Source organism: Dendropsophus ebraccatus, chromosome 11 (assembly GCF_027789765.1).
Source record: "Dendropsophus ebraccatus isolate aDenEbr1 chromosome 11, aDenEbr1.pat, whole genome shotgun sequence".
NCBI classification, from domain to species: domain Eukaryota; kingdom Metazoa; phylum Chordata; class Amphibia; order Anura; family Hylidae; genus Dendropsophus; species Dendropsophus ebraccatus.
Window position 1 is genome coordinate 82,789,901 of NC_091464.1, and position 21,991 is coordinate 82,811,891.

A 21,991-nucleotide genomic window follows, 5' to 3' on the forward strand; every position below is an offset into this window, starting at 1 on the left:
AAATATAATTAGTTGTAATGAGCAATTTGTAAAGCAAAATAAGAAAGTGCTATTACATGGGGAAGAGTATATACAGGTGGGTATACTTTTGGTTCGGTTATCCCTTCATAATGCCAGCACGAGGTTTGGAGAATAAATTATTTGTCACATTTGACAGGAGACCACACGTGGTAGAAAGGATTATGGTTAGTACATGTGCCTGACTGCACCCTTATATTTCCATAGGAGCTATGAAGTAAAGCTATAGGTTGCATATGATTATTATGGATGTGATGGCAGGATTGTTGTATAATTGTGGTTCCAGAGAGGCTCAAGGAGAATCTTTTTATGTTTTATAGCAGGATAGGGAACCTTCGGCCCTCCAGCTGTTGCAAAACGACAATTCCCATCATGCCTGGACAGCCTTTGGCTGTCCAGGCATGATGGGAATTGTAGTTTTGCAACAGCTGGCTGCTGCTGGCTACCAATAAGATATTGATGGCCTATCCTAAGGGTCCATTTACACCAGGGATGGGGAACCTTCGGCCCTCCAGCTGTTGCAAAACTACAATTACCATCATGCCTGGTATAGAGCTTTAGCTTTGGCTGTCCAGGCATGATGGGAATTGTAGTTTTGCAACAGCTGGAAGGCCGAAGGTTCCCCATCCCTGATTTACACAGAAAGATTACCTGCCAAAGATTTGAAGCCAAAGCCAGAAAGACTATAAACAGAGATCAGGTTATAAATGATAGCCTGAGCTTTCTCCTCTTTTCAAAGCCATTCCTGGCTTTGGCTTCAAATATTTGGCAGATAATCTGTGTAAATAGACCCTAAGGAGATGATATAAATAAATTTAGTCTGAAAAACTACTCTTGCGTATGCAACGTTTACACTACAATGCGGCAACTGAAACAGTCACATTACGGCTGCATTTCTTTGGGAGTAACTGTGGCATGAATTATAAAGTGAGATGTCGGCATTTAAACTAATTTAAAGTTTATTTTAATTCTTTAGCCGCTGCAAAGATGCATGATAATCACAACTTTGATGGGATACGATTGTCACATAAAGATATTGCAGGATGCAGCAAAGATGGCAACCTAATGTAAAAATTGTTGGCAGCTATACTCCAGTGGCTTGCACACATCAAAAAGTTGCCATTTAGTATTATGCAAAGGATCTTTCTGGTTAAAGGGGTTATCCGGTGCTACAAAAACATGGCCACTTTCTTCTAGAGACAGCACCGCTCTGGTCTCCAGTTTGGGTGCAACATTTGTAACTCAGTTCCATTGAAGTGACATGCACAACCACATTTAACTGGTCAAAACTTTTAATATGTCTGTGCAACAAGTCAAAAGATTTCTAGGGGCCAATAACGCTTTAAAAATGGGAAAAAAAAGATTGAAAAAATTACCAATAGAAACCACATTTCTGTAGAGTAATCTGGGAGCTACACTAGTCATTGGTTGCTATGAGCAGCTTCTTCATTTCTATTTAAACATGAGATTTCTTTAAAGGGTGCCTTCACACAGACCGAATTTCACACTATGGCTGCGGAGCCAGTGTCAGTTCATCCTTATGAGAATACATACTCGCAGCAGGATTGCCATCCAGCTGCGAGTATGTAAGTTAAGTCCCTGGCGGCTGGAGCATACATCACCTCCTCACGGCTCCGGCTTGCTTCGGAAGTTCTCGACAGGACGTCCCGCTGAGCCAATCAGTGGCTGGGGTGGGGTGGGGTGTGGCAGCGCACTGATTGGCTAAGCAGGACGAGCAGACACCGGGAAGCCCTGAAGCAAGCCGGAGCTGGGAAGAGGTGATGTGTGCTCTGGCCGCCGGGGGCTTAACTTACATACTCGCAGGTGGATGTCAGTCATGCTGGAAGTATGTATTCTCATAACGATGAACTGACACTGGCTCCGCAGCAGATTCCGGTGTATGTGAATGCACTTCAAAGGGGTATTCCTATCTTAGTAAGTTAAAACCTATCCACAGGATGGAGGATAAGGCGCAGATCGGGATTCGACCACTAAGACCCCCACCAAACCAGAGAACATATTCGCTCCCTGAATTAACTCTGAAACGCTCAGCAGCCCCATAGACAATGAATGGAGAGGAGGCCCCCCCAGACGCCGTCCACACTATTCATCCTGGGGACAATTATGTTAAAATTTTAGGGAATCAGAAGAGGCCCAGCAGTCAGACCCCAGCTGATCTGCTCCTGACTGAGATATGAATACTCCTTTAAGTTTGGTAGCTAAACACATATATAACCACAAATGTAGGGGACCTAGATGTAAAACGTAAAAGATGGTTTTAGACAGGTCATACATAACATAAGAAAGGAAAATCCCTTTAAACCAACCATTTCCTTATCAGAATTTGTTTTGTGATGTTCTTTATAATAACCAATTCTCTCTACAGAACAAAAAATAGTTGTGTGCTTACTACTTGGGTACAACGCACCTATATATATATATATATATATATATATATATATATATATATATATATATATATATATATATATATATATATAAAACTAAAAGGGTATTGACTCTGCGGGACTAATCTCGAGCATTATGCTTCCAGCTGGAAAATCAATGCTGTAAACTTGAGTGAAGATGTAATTTAATATTGTGTTTTATGCAGCTATCATATATGAATTGATATGCGGGAGATGCAGGGACTAATGCTTAAAGGGGTATTCCAATCTGGGACATTTATAGCATATTCTCAGGATGGGACATAAATGGCGGTCCCATCTCCCCCACCTATAAAGAGGTTGGGGGGGGGGGGGGGGGGTCATCCATGTTAGGTAGTAATATCCCTTTAAATTTACTTCTAGATCTGGGCCTGAGTAAATATTTCTAGTCACAGACAGCACTGTGGTCTTCCTTAAAGGAGTTGTTCACAAAAGAAAAAATTCTTTCAAATCAACTGGTTCCAACAAGTGCCAGAGATTTGCAATTTACTTTTATTTAAAAATCTCCAGTCTTCCAGTACTTATCAGCTGCTGTCTGCCCTGCAAGAAGTGGTGTATTCTCTCCAGTAAGACACCATACTCTCTGCTGCCACCTCTGTTCATGTCAGGAACTGTCCAGAACAGCAGCAAATCCCCATAGAAAACCTTTTTCTGCTCTGCAGCCTGGAAATAAAACTTTATGCGGGGCATACAGCAGCTGATACGTACTGGAAGACTTGAGATTTTTTTTTTTTTTAATACAAGTAAATTACAAATCTCTGGCACTTGCTGGGACCAGTTGATCTGAAAGAAAAAAAAATGGTACATTCGCTTTAAAGGAGTTGTTCACTATCAGGTAAATTCGCTTTACGCTTTGCCCATGGATAGAACAGCACAGGAAAGTCAGTACCGTGGTCCTTTTTTTGAACCGTGGCCCAATTCCCGTGTAACGGACTGTTCCCTCCCACCGGCTGGCTAGCCAGCCCGTCCCCGGTGGGAGGGAAGCCCTGCCCCTATATGATGCTGCTCCATTGATTCTAATGGAGGCGTGTTATAGAGGGGCGGGGGCTTCCTTCCACTGGGAGCGGGGCGCCGGTCTCCAGTGCTCTACCCCCCAGCCGATGCCCAGGAAACCACGCACCTCATCTCATAAAACACTGAAATCGCATATAAGAGAAGTGCATATAATGAACGGCTGTATAATACACTGTCACTGTGGAATAGCATCTATTAGGTGTGTATATATATATATATATATATATATATATATATATGTAGTAATACAGCAGCTGAGATGTCAGAATACACTGTTTTACCACAAACTGTGTCTGCAATGCGGAAGGTAATAAGCAGCCATGAACATTTGGCTAACAGGGAATTCTGAGGAAATTTGATCTCCCACTGTCAGTTCTGCTCTATAATGGCCTCCTCTTAAAGGGAACCTGTCATCCCTTTCATGCTGCCTGAACCACAAGTCTTTTGGGTGTCTCCCAATACCCAAAAAGGGAGAGATCCACCAATCAAGGTCGGTGGGACAGGACAAAACTGCTAGGGACCGCCCCAATGACTCAATGGCAAAATGAAATTGATGGCAAGTTGCATTTAAAGGAAACCATTAACACATTGGAAATACAGTCCAATCACCCGGCAATCTGTTACAGAACAGGAAGAGCTGAGCAGATTGATGTCCATATTTATGGGAAAAGATTTAGTCATAATGTCATCATGTAAACCTCTGCTCAGTCTTGGTTGAGGAGTCCAGTGGGTGGTCTTGCTCAGTGATCGCCAGCCTTGACCAATTAGGACCGCCCCCTGGACTCCTAGGTTCTGATTGAGCAGAATTGAAATAATCTTCAAAAATATAAATTACTAAAATGTACATTAATCTACTCCGCTCACTTTGCTCTAAAGCACGGCCGCCTGCAGGCTGTACTCCATTTTCAACGGAATGGGATTACTTTAAAAATTTGCAATCCTACCAGTTTTCCACCATGAAGATTATTAATATATGTTTTTCGTTTTTAAATTAAAAAAAGTGTATAGATATATACTGTACATGGTTACTTCTGGTCAAACACGGATTGTATTATTACAGTATAAGTAGCTGATGTCTGCTACCACCTGACAAATGCCATAAAGGAACACTAACCCGGGACCACGGTGCCGTTACCGCTGTGAAACGCTTCTTCCGTCACCACAAATACATACAGGTGACATTTCTACAAATAATCTGTGATGCATGGAGATCGGAGACTGACATCTTGTTTCTGCATGCCTTGGTAGTTTTATCAGTACCTAGTAAATTGGTTATGTACATGTGTCTGGTATACATATCTTCTTATTACAGGGGTTGTTCACCAATTTATTTTTCTTTCAAATTAACTGGTGCCAGAGATTTGTAATTTACTGTATTAAAAAATCTCAAGCCTTCCAGTACTTATCAGCTGCTGTTTGTCCTGTAGGAACTGTAGTATTCTCACCAATTTAACACAGTGCTCTCTGCTGCCACCTCTGTCCATGTCAGGAACTGTCCAGAGCAGTAGCAAATCCCCATAGAAAACCTTTCCTGCTCTCCAGACTGGAATGAATACCACTTCCTGCAGGACATACAGAACCTGATAAGTACTGCAAGACTGGAGATTTTTTTTTTTAATAGCAGTAACTTGCAAATTTACCAGTTAATTTAAAATAAAAATAAATTTGGTGAACTAACCCTTTAAGCATTAACAGAGCAAGTAAAATTGGCCACAAGGCTACCCTACTGATCTGCAATGCCTGCCATACAGTACATTATAACAAATCTATAGGGTTAATGCCAAATGTACACACCATAGTCTGTAACTAGGATAAGTGGTCCTTTAAGGTACCAGACATCGATGAGCCTTTCACAAATCCCAAAAATTCAGTATGTACTTCAAAGGTTAGATGACAATGACTATGTACAGCTACTGGCCTGCAATATGGACGCTGCCAGTACTATAGCCTGTCAATATAAAAGGTAAAGTATTCCTGTAATATCCCCACTCCCTTATGTACAGTTGGTGTGTGCAGAACTGCAACTTCCACGCGTTCCGTTCCATCCTGACGTCGCTGCTCTTCTTCTGGATGTAGCAGAGTCTGTGTCAGTTATCAATGGAAAGCGTAAAGTAGCAGCAAGATAGTGCAAATGCCGATAACGGAGCCCAAGATGAGAGAATCCCGGCGCTTCCGCAGGTTAATCCTCTGGATGAGACTGTTTACTGCAGGAAAACGATCTGGAGAGCTGGGTTAAGGACGGCAACAAGTGCAAAGACATAAGACATTGACTTATTATATACACATTGACCACAAAGACTGATCGGCTTCACATTTAGAGGAGGTGCACACACCAGTACGGCGTATACAACTTGTATGAGAAGTTAGCTGTTCTGTAGCAACACAATAAGAACAGGACTGAGCCGTGTTCAACCAGCTGAGCTGCAATATTAGGCCGCAAAATGCAATGAAAAATCACTGCAAGTCATTGGTTGTACTGGTACAGAACAGCCAGTAGCACTGTACATGACGTTGTCACATGCGACACTACTGAATACCTCTGGTGAATGTCAGGTGGGGAATTGACGTCTAACATGAATAATTATTCTGCTATAAATACGGTGTCACAGTGGGCACATGACAACGCTTACCTATGATGTTGGTATTAGTCTATACTTGGCTAAGAAAAGGGAGGTAGGGAGACACATGAGAGAAGAGGAAAGAGGTAGGAGGGCATGGTGTAAGGCTAGTAGAGATGAGCGAACCTTAAGCATGCTCGAGTCCATCCGAACCCGAGCATTCGGCGTTTGATTACCGGCGGCTGCTAAACTTGAATAAAGCCCTAAGGCTATGTGGAAATCATGGATATAGTCATTGGCTGTATCCATGTTTTCCAGACAACCTTGGAGTTTTATCCAAGTTCAGCAGCCCCGCTAATCAAATACCGAACGGTCGGGTTCGGATCGACTCGAACCCGAACCCAGTTTGCTCATCTCTAGAGGCTAGGCTCACTGACAGGCTACTAAATTCTTACTGTATTTTAAGTGGGCCCAAGGCACCCTGAAGGTCAGCAATAGTGAGGGCAAAGGGTTTCACTACCTGCATAATTTGGTCTTTAGGATAGTGGAATGAAAGGAAGACCTTCTCTGAATCTAATTTGTCTCAAAGAACAGCTGCATTTCTGACACCACCTCCGACTTTTTGGGTATTTGGGGATTCAACCACTCCCTTAGGAGAACCCTCTTTGCCACCAGCAACACCACGTGTATTAGTTTCAGAATCGATCAGAGGCTCAAGCTTCTAGGATTTGCAGGCAATTTCCCGAGTTGTGATGACATCATGACTGGGGGAAAATGCCCGTCCTGGCTGATGGACAGCTCTTTCAGCCAATCAGTGACTGAAATAGCATCCCGTCTCAGTCACTGGCTGACTGAGCGGCCAGTCTATCAGCTGAGTTGAGTTCCCAGAGCAGCAATCCGGTGCTGAAGAGGCACGGGGAGAGGCGAATCAATACTCTTGGTTATTCAACGCCCCCCCCCCCCCCAGGCAATAATTATCACACACACACACACACACATATATATATATATATATATATATATATATATATATATATATATATATATATATGTGCATAACTCTTATCTGTGAGCTTCCCTATCTATCCATCAGCACACAATCAACCTCTGAAAACAAAAGACATTTTCATCCTTCATTAAATATATGATGGGAATGAATGCAACTATGCTGGTGTTCTGCTGCAGGGCTGTTTACCAGCCAACTATATCTTCCCTAAAAGCAACGGCAGGGGACTAAGAGGGAACACTGGTGCAGTGGAAATAACTGGCTGGTTACTGTTCACTTCACTTTCCCATTAACAGCCCAGGAGAGGTGTCAGGAAGACAGCTGCTGAAATATTAAGCACTTTCCTGGATCTACTCTCATTACATGCGCTGTAGTAATTAAACCTAGGACTCTTAAGTCTCCATTGATCAGTCTGCTCATCTGTCACTATGAAAAAAACATAGTAGGGGAAAGGGATAGCGCCCCTCATGAGGATAACGGAGGATAATCTTGGGAAAAAATACTATGCTTAAAGAAGCAGTGCTCTGTTTTTTTGTTTTTATTGGGCACATAAATCTAATATATATATATATATAGAGAGAGAGAGAGAGAGAGAGAGAGAGAGACCTATGATGTGGATTTTCACTGTGCAAAACACAAAAACACGGCCGCTTTCTTTTGCAAACAGCACCACTCTTGTACTCAGTTTGGGCGTGGTTTTGCAACTCTGTTTTACTGATCTGCAATAATGCACACGACCTGAGGACAGGGGTGGTGCTGTTTTTTGCAAGACAGAGTAACCATGTCATCTTTTGTAATCCTAGAGAACCACTTGAAACTTTGGACTCTGCAGATTCATTGCAGGTTTTTCCCAGTGTGGATTTTTGGAACCTTTCACTGTTTGGGTATGTGTACACTGAGTAATTTTGACGGAAACTCCGTCGTGGAATTCTGAGCTCGTGCCCGCTCATGGACTGCGGCGGGCGGTCTCCACCCGTGTCATATACTCCATTCTATGCACTGGCAGATTCTTTCATCCGTCCAAAGAATGAACTGTGCCCGCCACAGTCCGCGAGTGGGCACGAGCTCAGAACTCCGCAACGGAGTTTCCGTCAAAATTACTCAGTGTGCACATACCCTTTACCTGTAGTGAAGTTGTATACATATATGAAGACTCCTCCCTGTCCATACAAACAGATATTTAAAGGGGTATTCCACACAAACATAACTTTTGCCCATGGTGAGACTAGCAATTCCTTCCACACTTCCACACAGATTTTTGTGTCTTCAGAAGAAAGCAGCAGCTAAGAACTGGGGGAAGGAGACTAAATAGATAATAACAAGTATGGAAGGAATTGTTAGTATCACCATGGGCAGCAACATACCAAAAGTTATGTTTGAGTGGGATACCGGTTTTGACATACACAATTGTTCATAGAGAAAATTGCTCACAACGCTGCAAATATTTTCCTATAAGACCTAATTACCCATTATTGCTTATCAATATCCTCAGTTACGACGTAATGAACAATAATATTACTTATGTGGTATAATCTATACAATTACACAGGCAGGAATACAATATTCTACATCAAAATCTCTGAGTAGCAGCCATTAAGTGTGACTATACACAATGTAGATTACTTTCAGAGCGCACAGACAACTCTTACATAGTTATGTTAGCTGTAGTCAATACCGTTCCTGCTGACAATGCCATTTGCCAAACTGCTTACTCTGAATGGAAACCGGCTCCCGGAGGACTTCTTTTCTATCCAACATATGTAAGGGATTGAGAGTGCACAAAGAATAGACTGGGAGGAGATTTCATACAAGCCCTTTTAATATGTAAACTACATAAATGGCAAAATATAAAGTTTTTTTTTTTAAAAAGCACAAATTTTATAAAATATTTAGTACTTTTAAGACTTAGGGTCCTATAAACTAACGGTCCTTTAGATGGGATGCCTGCAGGAAACAAACGCTAATCTCGGCACTTCTCTACACAGCCTTCACATGGCTTTATCCTGTAACGGTGTAATATATATATATATTTATTATATATATATATATATATATATATATATATATAATTATTTTTTTTTCTTTGTTAAACTTTTTTTAAAACATTTTTTGTAATATTTTTTCTAATTTTCCATTTTCCTATCTTTATTATAAAATAATCCTGATATCTTGTAGTTCTTATTCTCATGAGGCCAAAACTAAGCTGAGACTTCCTGTTGTGTCTGTGGTGATAAGAGGAGGCTGCTGTAAAGTGATCTGTACAGCATTACAGCGTCATGCGAAACCAGTAGATAGAGGAGACGATAGCAGCTTCCTATGGAATGACCTCTCTAAGGGTCACCGAGCGCGCTCAGTAATCTTTCACATTCATCTCAAGGGGGACAGAATCTGTCTCTTGTTGTCTATTTCCATGAGTCTTGCTGTACATCATGTCACTAAATGCTGTTAAAAACAGCCCAGGAAAGATGGCAGCCACACATTCCCTTTAAATTGATCATTATAACAATGATTTTATTGGATCCGATCAGGCGATGAATAAGCGCTTTATCATTGGTCGGCTGATCGTTGGTCTACCAATGCTGATCTGTCCAAGACTGGCTGAGCAAAGAGCAGTGTCCCAACCCCACCCAATAACAAGTGCCTCTCAAAAATAGTCTATAACTAAAAGTTAACATCTTTTTTATACAGATTTTTCTGGACAGCACAAAACAAAAAGATAGACGATGACCTTTGGATGTAACCCTATCCATCTCGGAGACATCCCCTGAGGAAGCTAGAAAGGAGAAGCTGAAGCACCTCTGTATGACTGTATGTGGATCCTGTCTGACACTGGTAATAAGTGGATATGTAGCTGTTGCTGAGTGTTCCTCTTAATGTGGTAAATAGAGATGAGCGAGCAGGGTTCGAGTTCATCCGAACTCGAACGATCGGCATTTGATTAGCGGTGGCTGCTGAACTTGGATAAAGCTCTAAGGTTCTCTGGAAAACATGGATACAGTCAATGACTATATCCATGATTTCCACATAGCCTTAGGGTTTTATCCAAGTTCAGCAGCCACCGCTAATCAAACGCCGAACGCTCGGGTTCGGATGGACTGGAGCATGCTTGAGGTTTGCTCCTCTCTAGTGGTAAAGTATTAGCATGCTCAAAAGGATACTAGCCAAGGTATTCATCCGGCTCTGTATGGATTTTAACATCCCCCTCTGCGATGTCATGTTTTCTTTCGTAGCCATCGCAATGCTGCAAAGATAAAGAAAGCATTTTACTTCATAATGGAATTATTAATTATAACGAGAAAGAAGCAATTATGTGAAAATCCTTAAGTCTCCAGACAGAGAGGGATTCTGCCGTCTGTAACACAATTTTATCTGAAGACTGATCCAAAAGCAGAAGCAATGTGCAAGGCTCGGTCTTCCGGCAGACATGAGTGGTCAAGTCTAACAAGAACAAATCAGCGGGAACCAACGATGGGTCAGACACCTAGGCTGAGAACAGGGGTCACGGCTATCTGTGTAACTCCAATCCAAGAGAACAGACAATGCTGCACACATGGAGGTCCCTTCTTAGCTTGTATTCGCCAGCTTTCACACCAGTCAGGGCTGTGGACCATCAGTGCATCATCCACCCTATCGGATATTTATGAAATAACCAGATACGCTATAAGCATCTGAGATGGCGATACCATTTTAGAGAGTACCTGTCATTAAAAATTACTTCTGACATCAGGTATCAGTCATATCAAAAGTTATTGATTGCAGTGGGTCTCACTGCTGACACCGGCTGCAGTCAGGAGATATAGCCAGCATCCATTCCCCAGTCATTCGCCTATTCTGACAGTTTAGTCTCATACTATAATGTCAGCTCAGCACTCCCTTCCCCCTCATTGTCCGCTCGCTGCCTGTGCTACTACGCGCATAGACAGCGAGCACGGAGCAGCAGGAGAGGCCAACGGAACGATCCTTAAATCATTAGGGCTGCCCATGAAACGGCAGCCTGCTGCCACCACTCCTATTACACAGAGCGACGAGCAGCAGACCATCACCCACATAATCGTGATTTTTCAGCATGTTGAAAGACGACGATCAGCCCCAATGTCACTGCACGTAATATGCGGTTTGCGGAACGTCACTGGGAGATGGATGGTTAACCCTTTCCATTTATTTTTTTTATTTTATTTCCCTGGAATACACCTTTAACTATTTCATAGCCTGCCAGACGACATTGTACTACTTTCTTACAACCGTTTTCCTTACCAGTGCCCTATCCCTCCTCTATTGTTTTTTCATCTGTGTTGATAAAAAAATTAGTATTTTAAATCATGTTTAATAATAAAGAATTGCGTTGTGTATGATATATATGTGAGTTGTGTAGTTGTGGGTTTAGGGGTTTTGATTGTTTTTTGTTTTGTTTTTTTTTATTCTCATATCAACTATCATTGTTAACCCTTTCACGACCATGGGTCATTGATGCATCAATGCCCAGGTCGTTTTAGGACATCAGCTTATGGGATCATAATGATCCCATAAGCTGATGTCCCTATGTCTGCCCCAATGTCGCTGTTACAATCTTGTGACAGCGGCAGGGGAGAGAGGGGAGGAGGCTGAGCATACAGGCATGCGCCCCGTGCGACCAGCCTTAACTCCCTCCCCCCGCCGGCCTCCGTAGGCCTGAGGCTTCCGGTTTCCATGGCTACCATCGGGCTCTGCGATCACTCCGCAGAGCCCCGATGGACAGCAGACAGAGAATTCTACCTCAGTAGAGGGAGAATTCTCTGTCAGGAACCCTAGAGATGCTGCGGTCGCGCTGACCGCAGTATCTATAGTGTTGACTCACAGCTCCTGCATCTGTGTCATGCTGCGGTGCAAATTAACGTACGGCTCATCAAGTTAAAGGAAACCTGACAGCATGGCTTCCCATTGCAGATTCCACGAGCAGTGCATACTTACCGCCCATGTCTGTGATCCAGCGTGCACCTAAAAATCGTGTCTGTGCCCACCTCGCTCTCCATCTGATGCTATAGCTTCATGCTGGATAGAGAGCGGGACGGGCGCAAACAGTGGCACAGGCAAACCTCTGTGATACCTCTGTGTGTCGGGGATAAAAGACATTTTGTAGGCGCACACTGGATCACAAAACAGCATGGAAGGTAGGCATGCACTGCTCATGTGATCAGCAATGGGAAACTGGCAGTGCAGATGAATGCATCTGTGCTGCCAGGTTCGCATGAAATATTTTTAAAAAATACTTTATAAATGCAGTGGACTGGCTGGTATATAGGTATAGTATACATATTTAAATACATATAGTATATATACACTATGGGGGAGATTTATCAAAGGGTATAAAAAATAGACTGGTGTAAACTGCCCATAGCAACCAATCATAGCTCAGCTTTCAGCTCTGGTACAATGAAAGCTGAGCTGTGATTGGTTGCTGTAGCCAGTTTACACCAGTCTATTTTTTATACCCTTTGATAAATCTGGGCCTATATCTCATTACATCTACATTATAGTAATAATAAACTACATCATATAACTGTATTTCATTTGTAATACATTGCATCAGCTATATAGCTTTTCCTTATAAATCTCAGACAGAGGGGGCAGCAGAGAGCACTGTGTCAAAATGGAAAAAATACACCACTTCCTGCAGGACATGCAGTAGCTGATAAGTACTGGAAGGATAAATTGAAGTAATCTACAAATCTTTACACTCTCTGAAACCATTTAATTTGAAATATTTTTCCCAGAGTACCCCTATAACATGAGGAAAAAAAAAACATTTCAATGTCCTACAAAATGGAACATTTTCGCTGCCTAATTTATATTACTTTGGAGGGTTTATTTGGTTTTGTTCTTGGGTTATTACTGTCTTCTTAATACATTATGGTACAGTATGTTATGGAGCAGCACAGTTTGGAAACCACCTTAAAGTGTCACTGTCATTTAAAAAAAATTTTTTTTGCAGAAATCAATAGTCCAGGCGATTTTAAGAAACTTTGTAATTGGGTTTATTAGCTGAAATTTTTTTTTCATGAAAAAGCAATTTGAAGCTCTCTCCCCTGTCTTCATTGTTCTCTTTGGAGAGGGGAGGTGTGGAGGGAGATGAGGCACCAAAACAGAACAACAAAGAGTTAATTAACAGATACATCACTGGGCTATCTCCTCTGAAGTCAGCACTGACCTCTCTGACTTCTGAATACCGGCTTTTATACAACTCCCGCTGTGTAATCCTTTGTTCTCTGCTGGCGACTAATCTCCCTCCTCCCCTCTCCATAGATTAGACAGGGCACGACTGATGTAAAAGTTGGAAATTTCCTGATAATGAGCAGTGAAGGATTTTTGAATGCAGATAATGGCATATTAGCCTTATAAACCCAATTACACAGATTCATAAAATCGCCTGTACTATTGATTTCTAAAAAAAAAAAAAAAAAAAAAAAAAACGAGTGACACTTTAAAATATATAACTATGAATAACAAATTATCACATGAAAGAACTGAATATATGTATAATTTCCCCCAATTTCAGTACAAGCATTGCTTAATCACCGCTACAGGGATTGTCTGATGATGCGGACGTCGCTATCAGGCTGCATCTAGCTTAGGGCCATGCCAGGACACGCTGCCATACCAAAGACTAGTAATATCAACAGCCAAGCTCTTCCATGGTAATAAATGACCTACATCAGCCACCGCGTTCCTGACTTCTTCCACTGGCCGGCAGTCATTCTCCCAGCAGATCTCTGCAGTGTCCCTGGACTCATTACAGCAGTAATCATTGTATCTGAACAGGTCTGCCTGGCTCAGATTCCGAGTGCTGCTGGCCTACGTGAAGAGCCCCCCAGGGACACAATTATAAAACCTCATTAGGAATATATCCTGGGAGTGAGTGCTTTTAACATCTGAAAAGCAGAGCTCAATAAGTAAGGCAGGCAAATGCATGGAGCTTTCAAGCCTGTACATTAGGGAAGGGAGAAGCTTTACATTCTGCTAAGAAAAAAAAAAAAGTGCAACTTTTCATCAAAAAGGCATTACTGAAGAAAGGGCTGTGGGCTGCGCAGTTTGGGAACGGAGAAACACCGGGCAGAATACCTAATAAGCAAAGTCTTCAGATAGCAGGAATTCCCATCTGTAGGTTGTGCTGAGCAACGTGCGAATAGATTAGCCCTGACCATTTAGCATCCTCATTGCCTACGCTTTTGGGAATCATCAAACTTTTAAAGTCTCTTAACTCCTTCTCTTAGATCTCGCTGCATCTCTAATAGCCGCTAATGATCGCTGAGATGGTGTGATAGGAGCGAGATGACGTCTGCGAGGTGAAAGCGAAATCTCTTTTGCTGACCAATGTAGATCCAAGACTGTCTGACTGATTTATAGGGGTGTTCACGCATTTGTATAAGTAGCTGATACTCTGATGGGGACCTTACTGATCAATGGTAAGAGAGTCCAATGTCCTCTGCTCCTCTTTACCAGCACACTCTTATTTCCATAAACACCATAGAATCCAATGGAGCAACATCCACCGCATCATATAAACCAGTACACGTGCTCTACTGGTGATTGCTGGGGCACCAAGTGATCCAACAGACTTCACCTATGCTGTGATCAACATGAAATACTGAGTAGCAGTAGTAGTGATAGGGTTAGGCTCTACTCATAGTATGGCTTTCTTGTACCTGCTTTAACCCTTTGAGGACCAGGCCCAAAATGACCCAGTGGACCGCGCCAATTTTTTATTTTTGCGCTTTCGTTTTTTCCTCCGCCCCTTCTAAGAGCTCTAGCACTTTCATTTTTCTACAGGGCCATGTGGGGGCTTTTTTTTCAGTAATAGTTGTACTTTGCAATGGCGTCTTTCATTCTTCCATAACATGTATGATGGAACCCCAAAAATATGATTTATGAAAATATAAATTGGTGAAATTGGAAAAAAGAATACAATATGGTAACTTTTAGGGGGTTCCTGTGTCTACATAATGCACTATATGGTAACAGCGACATGATACCATTATTCTATAGGTCAGCCCGAACACAACCATAAGCAGGTTTACACAGATTCTCTTATGTTATATATATATATATATATATATATATATATATATATATATATATATATATATATATATTATATATATATTTTATTTTATGAAATCCTTTTTCTTTTTTTTGCAATTTAAGTATTAACAAAAAAAGGGCCTATTTGACTCTTATAACGGTTTTAGTTTATCACCTATGGGGCTGTATGGGGTGTCATTTTTTGCGCCATGATCTCTAGTTTTTAGTAAAACCACATTTGTGTAGCTTGGATGTTTTGATCACTTTTTTATAAATTTTTCTTATATGTATAATGTACCAAAAAATTAGCAATTCTGGCGCTTTTTTCCCACTTTTCGTCTACGCCGCTCACCTTGCGGGATGACGATTGTTATATTTTAATAGATTGGACAATTACGCACGCTATGGTATGTAATATGTTTATTTATTTATTTTTACATGTTTTATTTGTATAATGGGATAGGGGAGTGATTTAAATTTTTATTGGGGGAGGGGCTTTGGGGTATTTTTAAAAACATTTTTACTTTTTTTTTTTTTTTTTTTTTAAAGTCCCCTTGGGGGAATTTTACATGCAATACTTAGATTGTATACACTGATCATTGCTATGCCATAGGCATATCACTGATCAGTGTAATAGCCTGTGGCAGACTCAATAAGCAGAGTGCCGATCAGACTGCACAGAGGACCTTTCTGCCTGTCATTTATCCTCTCCAAGTGTGCTGACAGGCAAAGCGCGGTGACTAGATACGGGCAGGGAGCCGCCCAGATGACCAGTCCTTTTTTCCGGGTATACAGCTCCTGCTGCAGCCGCGGACGGTACGTGCCGCGGCTGCTGCAGGAGCTGTATACAGCAGTTCAGGGAACTATATCAGCCCAATTGGGCTGATTGGTTTCCTTTAGGCTCCATTCACTTCAATGAAACTGAGTTACAGAACATGCAGCCAAACTGAAGACAAGAGCGGTGCTGTCTCTGCAAGAAAGTGGATATGTTTTTGTAGCGCTGGATAACCCCTTTAAATTAATTACACTGACTACCTTGGCAATGTAAACTGCCCCCTAGTGGTCAAGTCATGATCTTTTTTCATCTGCTTCTTACTGCTGCCATACGAGAACAGCCAAAATAAAATTCTATGCGGCTATTTTTTACTATAAAGAACTTGTTGTAGATAATCCGATCAATATCCCTGTGAACTAGAAGCATCTAATGATGGAAAAAGTAGCATCACATTTAGCGGCTCATCTGACATCTGCTCACCATTAACAGAAAAATACACGCTCTTTCAGCCAGTGATGAAAACAGATAGAAAATGTTACGTTTTCCTATGAATGTCTATCATGGAAGGTCTAGCCGCTCATTGCTGGCCACAACTTATCACTTTGTACTATATAGAAGGCTGTAGAACCCTTCCCCAGTGATTCCAACTGGTCTTGCCACAATGCACCTCCTGAGTCCTCTTCTCTGTTAGATGCCAGGCACAGCATACGTACCCCTTTACATAGGTACGAACCACTAAATACCAGGACTTGCTGTTTTGGAGATGCAGATCCCCCAGCTGTCCGGTCATCACAATCCGGCACATGTCAAAATTGCTCGGCTCCTTTCTTACTCCAAGCTCCATTTTTACAAAATGTAATCCACATTAACCCCTTTTGCCTAACCAACAGCAACCAATCACAACTCAGCTTCCATGTTCAGAGCAAGTGATGCTATGAGTTGAGCTGTGATTGGTTGCAGTGGGTAAATAGCTCTACACAAAGGAGGATAACTCTGGGCCTAAGCTTATTTATGATATTTTTGGCTTAGCAGCCTGGAGAGTAATACCAGCAGTTCTCACTGTAATATGGATTGACAACTTGTAGTTTGACACCCCTACCATAGACTGTGAACTGCGCACTGGCTGCACGCACAGTCTGCTCAACTCATGGAAGAAATTTTTTCTACCTTTCTAGTAATCGGCAGGGGTCCCATACATAATACCAGTGAATGCCAGACATAGTATATATGGATTATTATCTTACCTTATGGTTTCTTCTATCAGACGATCAGAACTGTAAGATAAAAATAAATAATGATCAATGATCATATTGATATTCTTTAAATCGAGACTTTGTAGAGATTAAAAAAAGAAAAAGAAATGTAAATTAAATAGAAATACTTTAAAGGGGTACTCCGGCCCGGGGGTATTTTTCTGCTCTGGCTGGGGAGGGGGTGGTTATGGACGGTGGAGGTCACTTACCTTCCCGGATCGCTCAGCGCGGTACACCGGTCCCGCAGCCGATTCCTAGTGTGAGCTGCCGCACGAGATGTGACTCCGCTACGGAAGCGGCCGCGGGATGGGTGTACTGGCCGGCGCGATCCGGGACCCGATGCTGGAATCAAGGAGGTGGGTGACCTCCGCGATCCATAACCACCCCCTCTCCGGCCAGAGCACAAAAATACCCCCGGGCCGGAGTACCCCTTTAATGCAATTTTCAAATAAAAATAAAACAATGTAGATGCATTCCCTGCAGGTGGGGCAGATGGCCAGGGGAAAAATAAAAAACAAAAAAATTAAACAGCAGTTCACCAATATCGATAACCCTGCACCAATCCTGCATCAAGGACTAGAACGTTGCTAGTAGAAGGAAAAGTTTTCCCATCTCGCAATGGTGGTTATCATTTGAGTTGCTTGATCGCCATCTTGATATCCCGACAGGGCAGTATGAACTCCACCATCAGGTTAAGTAACACAAAGGGGTATTCCGCTCAAACATAAATTTGAATATGTTGCTGCCCATGGTGAAACTAACAATTCCTTCCATACTTGTTATTATATATTCAGTCTAATTCCCCCAGTTCTCAGCTGCTGCTTTCTGCTGAAAACACAAAAATCTCCCCCTACCTCCGCCTCCTTTTGAGATGGCTGATGTAAACAAGTCCCTATCTGTAACTTTTTTGCAACATTGCAATGCCGGAGGGATAATTACAGCGAGTTCATCAGCAACTTGACCTCAAATTAAAGGGTTATCCAGCGCTAGGGGACACGTTAGTTTAAAGTTGAAATACCCCTTTAGTTAAAACCACACCTGAACTGGAGTCACGTTGTCTATGGAAGAAAGTGTTCATGTTTTTCTAATGCTGGATAACACCTTTAAACCCTCCCAGAATTACAAAGAAGCTACAAAGTTGCAGATATAGCCGGCCAGGGACTTGTTTACATCAACTTACTCAGAAGGGGGAGGCGGAGAATGAACAGCTCACACAGTTTTTTGTGTTTTCAGCAGAAAGCAGCAGCTCAGAGCTGGGGGAAGGAGACTGAAGAGATAATAAATATGGAATGAATTGTTAGTTTCACCATGGGCAGCAACATATGTTTGAGTGGAATACCCCTTTAAAGATGGTGACAAACCAGATGAAACATAGATTTATCCATCTCTTACAAGGCTGATTTACTCGAATGCAGAAAAAAAGTGCTCTATTAGGAGGCATCAATTCCTCCACCCAACATGTAGAGAAGAAATGATGTAACTTCACAGATATCGACAAGCAGCAATGATTTGTTTTATGGGTTCTCCTAGCAGCGAGACTGCTGACATCTAATAATCTGAGCGAGCAGGAACAATGTGATGGGTTCCTACCGCATGAGTGTATTTAAGCTTTCTCCTTGTCAGGCCAGCAGTTGGTAAGCCTTTTCTGTGTCATTTGCTATGCAGGAGCCCATTGCAAGGCGGTGAAAGTACGCAGGTAAAAGGCATTACTGAAAGTCATTAAGATTAACCGCAATGGTTCCAGCCATGCCAGGAACAAATCTAATGGATTCTCTTACTCCTCTAAGTAAAGGAATTAACATATGCAGCTGCAACAATAGGAACGACATGCCTCTCACAACCGGCACTTAACTTTCTGGTGATCAGAAATTTTCCTAAACGACCCACCTAGAAGCTAAATCATTACGTATATCGAGCTCTGTAGTGACAGCAGCGGATACAGTCTGGAGGCATACAGACCGATTCACAGCTTTCTTATTTTTGTTCATTTCTAGAGTTGAGTGGACCCGTCAAACTGTTTGGGTTCGGAAACGTTTTCTGAATATAAACGCTCTGCATTTTATTCCTGGCGATTACAGAAGTTGGATGTCACCCTAGGGCTGCTAGAAAAACATGGATACAGCGATAGGCCATGGTTACAATTTGCAACAACGGCCGTGATTTATACAAAACATATGTTGTATGTGCATGAATGGAATCCCTGCTGGAGCGTATACACATAGTATATGCTCCGGTTGGGATTCTAACCAGTCGCACAGAAAACTGATGCGCCCGCATTCCCAATTCATCAGAAATTAACAACATCCGTCCGGTACTACAGTACCGGCCAGGATGATCTTCAGTACCACCGGTACCAACGGCCGGTGTTGTACGTAGTGTTAACCTAGCCATATGCTGTTTCCATGATTTCCTGGCAGCCTTAGGGCTGCATCCAACTTCTGCAGCCGTGAGGTTCAGAGATTATTTGATATGCCTCAGGCAGGTTCAGAGTTACTATGGCTGATATGGAGGCCTAGTAAAGGTCTCAAGCCTCCATAATAACTTATGGACACCCTGTGATTGCGTTTCAGAGATGCCAATTGGTCAGTGAAGACTACTGTGGTCACTGAGACATTTAATTGTAGTGCTCACAATCCCAGCATTTAAGTGGTTAAAACACTGCCATCATCTGCGTGACTGATTTGATTTTTTTTTTTTAAGTCCAGTTACCCCTTTAATAAACATAGTAATTTATCTTGTTCAATCAAAATCTCTTTCCACTACTCCACTGTGTGTAACTTTCCAGAAACTGCACTCATTATACAGAGCATTATATCACATTATAGCATGGGCTATATAATAATACACCAACTAGAGCTTTATTGCTACCAGCACTGCTCTGTCAGTTGCCTTGATGTTGTGATGATGTTTGCTGACAGGCTGTCAGTTATCATATTTAACAGAAGAACAATAAACTGAACACAGAATTTAAAGTGAACGTACCATCAGGTGCATAGCTTTTTTATTTTTTACATTAGCCAATTGGCACCAGCCAAAAAAAAAAAAAAAAAAAAGTCCATACAACTGGGATCCCTGTGCCAGCACTGATTAGCTAGTGTAAAAAAAAAAAAAAAAAAAAAAAGACATTACCCTGATGGCACAAGCTCAGACAAACTGGGGACCTCAGTGCTCCTGAGTGCGAAAGAACATTACTGCAATAAGTATCACATCCTCTAAAGCTGAGTAAAGGAAAAACTAAACTATTAAGAAATGGATCCTGTAAAGCTTAAAAAACTGCTGAAAAATATATGATACAAGAAACACTGTGGTCACAAATACCATTATTCTTTCATCACACAGACACACAACAGTTTTTTTTTTCCTGAAATTTCACTTGAAGTTACACCTGATAGTTGGCTTAAACTGTCGTATTTTTTTTTTTTTTTTGCAGAAACTGGCACGAGCTGGGTGACAGCTGTAATCAGAGCTCAGAGAGGTCAGTGGTGACTGTCAGAGGAGATAAAGGGTGAGGTACTTGTACATTAACTCTTTGTTGTCATGTTTTGGTCTTTTATTTAGCTCTCTCCATAGGAGAACAATGAAGACAGGGGGGTGAGCTTCAAACTGCTTTTTCATGATAAAAATGCATTTTTTTTTCGGCTAATAAACACAATTACAAAGTTTCTTAAAATTGCCTGTACTATTGATTTCTGCAAAAAAAAAAAAAAAATTGACAGTGACACTTTAACCTCTTAAGGACATAGGACGTACCGGTACGTCCTATGTCCTCACTTGCACTTCAAAGCGGGGCCGCGCGGCGGCCCCGCTTTGAAGTGCCGCGATCCCGGGTGCCGCGAGTAGCCCGGGACCGCTGCTATTAGCGGGCACGGTCGGATCGCCGTGCCCGCTAATTAGCTAATCGGAGGCAGCTGTCAAAGTTGACAGCTGCCTCCGATTACCGGAGGCAACGTTTCCCTGGTGTCTAGTGGGGGAGATCGCTCCTCCGGGACCTTGTCCCGGAGGAGCGATCTCCGTTACTGATGCCGGCCGGGGACGCGTCCAAGATGGCGCCGTCCTCGGCTCGGCACTCGTTCGTTTTCGGCTGCAGCAGCCGAAAGCAAACGAGTGCCGATCTCATGGATCTCTGCAGCATATCTATGCTGCAGAGATCTCTATGAGAGATCACAGTGTAAATACTAGAAGTCCCCCATGGGGGCTTCTAGTATATGTGTAAAAAAAAAAAAAAAGTGTTGTTAATAGTAAAAAGCCCCCTCCCCTAATAAAAGTCTGAATCACCCCCCTTTTCCCAGGTTTTAAATAAAAGTAAACAAATAAATAAATAAATAAACATGTTTGCTATCGCCGCGTGCGTAATCGCCCAAACTATTAATTAATCACATTCCTGATCTCGTACGGTAAACGGCGTCAGCGCAAAAAAATCCCAAAGTGCAAAATTGCGCATTTTTGGTCGCATCAAATCCAGAAAAAATGTAATAAAAAGCGATCAAAAAGACGTATATGGGCAATCAAGGTACCGATAGAAAGATCACATCATGGCGCAAAAAATGACACCTCGCACAGCCCCATAGACCAAAGGATAAAAGCGCTATAAGCCTGGGAATGGAGCGATTTTAAGGAACGTATATTGGTTAACAACGGTTTAAATTTTTTACAGGCCATCAGATACAATATAAGTTATACATGTTATATATCGTTTTAATCGTAACAACTTGAGGAACATGCATAACAAGTCAGTTTTACCCCAGGGCGAATGGCGTAAAAACACATTTCCCCCAAATAAAAGAAATGCGTTTTTTTTTTTTCAATTTCACCACACTTTGAATTTTTTTCTGGTTTCGCAGTGTACTTTATGCAAAAATTCAGCC

General features: G+C 42.0%; 1 protein-coding gene across 2 annotated transcripts in view; it reads right to left on the reverse strand.

The window, feature by feature from the left end:
* Positions 1-2,773: 2,773 nt before the first annotated feature.
* GOSR1 (golgi SNAP receptor complex member 1) overlaps positions 2,774-21,991 on the reverse strand; it is a 58,837-nt gene continuing 39,619 nt past the window's right edge. For both annotated transcript variants that reach the window (XM_069945825.1, XM_069945824.1), the window contains exons 7-9: positions 17,118-17,147; positions 10,202-10,284; positions 2,774-5,698 (exon numbers count right to left, since the gene is read on the reverse strand). In XM_069945825.1, the coding sequence (XP_069801926.1) occupies positions 5,574-5,698; positions 10,202-10,284; positions 17,118-17,147 (238 nt within the window). In that variant the 3' untranslated portion in view covers positions 2,774-5,573. The remainder of the gene's footprint in view (positions 5,699-10,201; positions 10,285-17,117; positions 17,148-21,991) is intronic.